Raw genomic sequence first — 4,613 nt, 5'->3', positions numbered from 1 at the left:
GCTGTAATTAATAAACAAATTAAGCAACCTTTCTCATCACAATCTCCATCTTCAATCTCATGCTTAGTCCAGCCAACAGTTCAAACCCTGTGGGTAACAGGCTGACAGTGACTGTGGTAAAATACTCCATGCTTTAAATCTGAGAAGCGAGCACAAGCAAAGCAAAAAAATAAAAATCTTGCGTGACAAATTAAGAATAATAACTGCTACTTATTACTGCTAAATGACCTATGTGATTAAGCATTTCATCTCCAACTGCTTCAAAACCATCAATGTCTGTTTCATGCTGGCAGTTAGGAATTCGTCCTGTTTATGTAACCAACTCCCTGCAGACAACTATAAAACCGGCGGCTGTTAAAGCCAGATGTCAGCTGATGCTGCTTGGCACAGTTTTGGCTTTGTTACGAAATATTTAACATGACTGATCCAGGATATACCAGCAAACAGCGCAGAGCCCAGAACCACTGAATTAAAAAGGCACTTAGTGCACTCAGGTAGCACAGGTTAGAAAGTCCAGCCGTTTCCGAGTGAATGCACTCCTAGACACTTTCCACATGCAGATTCCATTGATTCTTGGGAAGTGAACCAGGGGAGAGAATGGGGTTATGCAACTGCTCTAATGTAGGCCAGTGCATGCCTTCTGCTGACGAGGCCATAGCAGTCAGAGAGCTAATATAGTCACTGCTCTGGCTCACAGCGTCAATGGACCTCTGCCTTCTCCCTGCTCTGCGTGTCAGATGATAAACACACAGGACAAAAACAGGCCTTGTTTCGCTCTCTTTTTGTTTGAGGGCAGAGGCATACAAAGAAAACACACAGGCTACAATTAAATGCTGCAAATGCTCATTTAACCAAAAGGTCAAATAGTTATTTAACGTCTAACATTGTAATCACTCCCAACAAGGGTTAAACAGGTGGGTGCTGCATAACAAAAGACAAGACACCAAATCCCTGTAGGACTATGATGATGCAATAGCAGGAACATAAGGTGCAAAACACTCACTGAACAGCCACTGTACTACACACTCCAGATAAAGTGAAGATAATATAATTCTCTTAGCGCTTGCATATCACTATGCACACAGAGGTGGGGAAAACCAGGCACAAACAAAACCACACACGCTGCCACTAATTGTTATTTTTATTTTTGATAAAGTCAAAATAACTGTCCAGACTTCCCACAGTTCAGTGAGACTTAGCTGACACCCTGGCAGTCTACACAGAAATAAATCAGTGCATGTGTTGGGTGATAAGGAAAAATATCAGAGTTCATGAAAGAAAAACAAGAAGAAAAAAAAACAGTAGTATCTCCAATACATGGTTTGTCCACCAGAGAGCACTGATTATTTTCCAGCTAAAAGGCATCTTGCTTCCTACAAATCTGCTCAGTTACTTAATAGTAGGTGAACTCCCCATTAGGAAAAATGTCATGAGGTTCCCCCAATAAAGACCTCATCAGCTTATAAAACGAGATGTTTCTATTATTCAATTAAAACAGTGATATTATTAGAAGTGGAGGAAAACTAAGTCATCTAAATGATTCCAGTATTGGAAACAGCAAATATCCAAATAAATAATTAGCTGGAAAAATGCCTTCAATAATCTGTTAGGGCTACTAACTTTCTACTGAAATAAGGTGAGGAGTACATTACATCCGGAAATGTAATCACTTAAGGAGTTGGATTAAAAAATTAATATGAACTATATGAAATCTGTGAACCAACTAAAATAGTCTGGGTCTGGCTGTTTGTTTTTTTAAGAAAATTTCACAGTTGGAGCTCATTAACTTCTAGCGACTAAGGAAGAAACACTAAGCACAAAACACAAATTTTTTTTAAGAAAAAGGTGCAGATGCAGGCCTATAGTTCCTATATTTTCAATAACAAGAATCAACTTGCTTGCTCCCGGAAGAAAGCTAAAAAGTGGTGTAAGGGGGCTTTCACGGCCTTAAAGACCTCCACCTCCAACAATAAAACAGCGTACAATTGAATTCACGTTTAGCTCACAGTTAGTGGATGCTTACCTGCTTTATACAGCGGGAAAAATACCGTGTAAATGTGGCATAAAGCAGCTTTAACACTGTTAGAAACGTCTGGGTGAACTTGTCCTGCTTATTTTTTAAAGACGGTAATAAAATTCGCCATTAACCTGCTCGGTAAATATCATAAACATAAAACCTTCAGCTCCTTGTGTTTACAGTGCCTCGACATCTGTCAGGGGAATCATTTCTAGATGTTTCCAGCCTTGCTAACTGAGCTCCGTGCTAACTAGTTGTTTGTTTGTTTTTTACAAACTAAGCGCCTTTAACACAGAGACAGCGTTAATATGAGCAGCTGACAGCAGCGCAAACATCTGCTTTCAGTATGTCGATAAAGAAAAACAAACATCCTCATACCTTTCCTCGGTGTTCAACATGATGGCTTCGAGGAAACGCGGATATTTACTTCTTTTATGACAACCGAAGCAATCACTGTTCAACAAAAACTCCGCAGATGTATTCACCATTCGGGGACTCGGAGCAAACTTGGTGTTTGTTAAGTCTGTAGTTCCACTTTCTGTAGATGAAACCACCACCCGACGCTACAACTACACTGCTGAAGCAAACGAAACACGGCGCTTTTATAGTCGCGCGAGGCATCATGGGTATTCTTCGCAGGTTTTTTTCCCCCCAGCTCAACAAAAACATAGTGAACAAACCGACAAAAACAGACTAAAGCGCCGAATAAAACTAATCACGGATGAAATTAAATGAGAGTCGTGATGTGTCATTTCTGTTTCTTTGTTTTTATTCTGCTTCCTTCCCTTAATTCACCTTTTCTGTAAGACATAGGCCAAAGAGCCGAGGAGCAATTTTAGCAATATTCCTCAAGTTTTCTCACTTGTTACTTATCTTTCCTAAGACATTTTAAGTTTTTCACATATGGATGTTTTAAAGAAGACTTTTAACGTCCTCACACGCCTATAGATCTGTCTAAAAAGTATTCGCCCTATTTTCTTCTTTCTTTTCTGTTGGAAATTAAGCTTAGTTACGTGTTTCAGATCATCAAACAAATTTTAATTCTAAACAAATATAACCTGAGTAAATACAAAATGCAGTTTCTAAATAATGATATTATTTATTAAGGAAAAATCTCTACCTACCTGGCCGGGGTCTTTCTGTGTGGAGTTTGCATGTTCTCCCCGTGTTTGTGTGGGTTCCCTCCGGGTACTCCGGCTTCCTCTCACCGTCCAAAGACATGCAGTTTCTGGGGATAGGTTAATTGGATAATCCAAATTGCCACTAGGTGTGAATGTGCGAGTGAATGTGAGTATGAATGGTTGTCTGTCCCTGTGTGTTAGCCCTGCGACAGACTGGCGACCTGTCCAGGGTGTACCCCGCCTCTCGCCCCATGACAGCTGGGATTGGCTCCAGCGCCCCCGCGACCCTGAAAAGGATAAGCGGTAGCGAATGGATGGATGGACTCTACCTACCTATGCAGACCTACCTAGCTATATATAACAAGTGATTGCCCCTTATCAACCTAATAAGTAGCTGTGGCAACCTTGGCAGCTTGAGATAACTCTTTATTGTCATTGCACAGTCGTACCTAGTACAATAGTACAACGAATGACTGTGCAATGACAGTAAAGAGTTATCTCAAGCTGCCAAGGTTGCCAAAGCTACTTATTAGGTTAATAAGGGGCAATCACTTTGTCATATATAGCTAGGTAGGTCTGCATAGGTAGAGCAGCAGCTAAGCATTTGCTTTGCAGGATTTTTTAAAACTCATGCCAAAGCATGCAACCAGATTTCCTGTGCAGGAATCATGACAGTAAAATTGGAAAAAAAAAGTCAATGAGTGAACAAGACTTGCGTGGAAAAGTTGACCACTAAAGGCTCTTCTCTCTAAAAAGAACAGGTAACCTGGCATAGGTTTGCAAAGATCAGTTTAATTCAATTCACTTTAATGCAGATTAGTTTACATTGCCAGTGCCAAATCGCAACAACAATCACCTCACGTTGCTTTATACTGTAAGGTACATCCTACAGTATTCTGGAGAAATTCTTAACAACCAAGCCCCCTTATGAGCCATCACTTGGCAACAGTGGGGAAGTAAAAACTGCCTTTTAACAGGAAGACACCTCCAGCAGCAGCAGGCTCAGGAAGAGGCGGCCACCTGCTGCAAATTCTTCGGGGGATGAGGGGAAAGAGAAAACAAGAAAGACAAGAGGAAAGAAATGATCCCTGATTAAAAAAACAAAAAAAAAACAAAACAGCAAAGGGAATAAAAAAGTAAAATTTAAAAATGTCTTCTCTGAAGTCTCACCCTCCAGTGTATGTGTAAAAATGATTCAAACAAAAGTGCTCATCAGATAAGAAGCTTATTTTCATGTTTTCCGACAGCTCGCTCAAACCAGTTATACCGCAAAGGTGCACCCTGACATGTAAATAACACTGACGTTAAAGGTAAAGCACGCACACTGTAGCAGGTTCTCTCCTCTCCTTGCCCAGCCAGTTACATAAGAAGCACACAAAGAAAAATTCTCCAGTTTAACATAAGTAACCACTATTTTTTCCAACCAATGACTATATTTGCATTAACCTCCTAAGACCCGAACTCTGCATTTTAAA

The 4,613-nt window shown here is 40.4% G+C and overlaps 1 protein-coding gene across 1 annotated transcript in view; it reads right to left on the bottom strand.

The window, feature by feature from the left end:
* Positions 1 to 2,607, bottom strand: part of oaz2a (ornithine decarboxylase antizyme 2a) — a 17,156-nt gene extending 14,549 nt beyond the window's left edge. Inside the window, 1 exon segment of the mRNA XM_013910443.1 lies at positions 2,396 to 2,607. Coding sequence (XP_013765897.1) covers positions 2,396 to 2,505 — 110 coding nt within the window. The 5' untranslated portion in view covers positions 2,506 to 2,607.
* Between the last annotated feature and the right edge of the window lie 2,006 nt (positions 2,608 to 4,613).

The sequence above is a fragment of the Pundamilia nyererei genome, unplaced genomic scaffold (assembly GCF_000239375.1).
Source record: "Pundamilia nyererei isolate P.nyererei 1_Seehausen unplaced genomic scaffold, PunNye1.0 scaffold00043, whole genome shotgun sequence".
Lineage (NCBI taxonomy): Eukaryota > Metazoa > Chordata > Actinopteri > Cichliformes > Cichlidae > Pundamilia > Pundamilia nyererei.
Note: the sequence above shows the minus strand (reverse complement) of the source record. Positions and strands in the feature narration are given on the sequence as shown.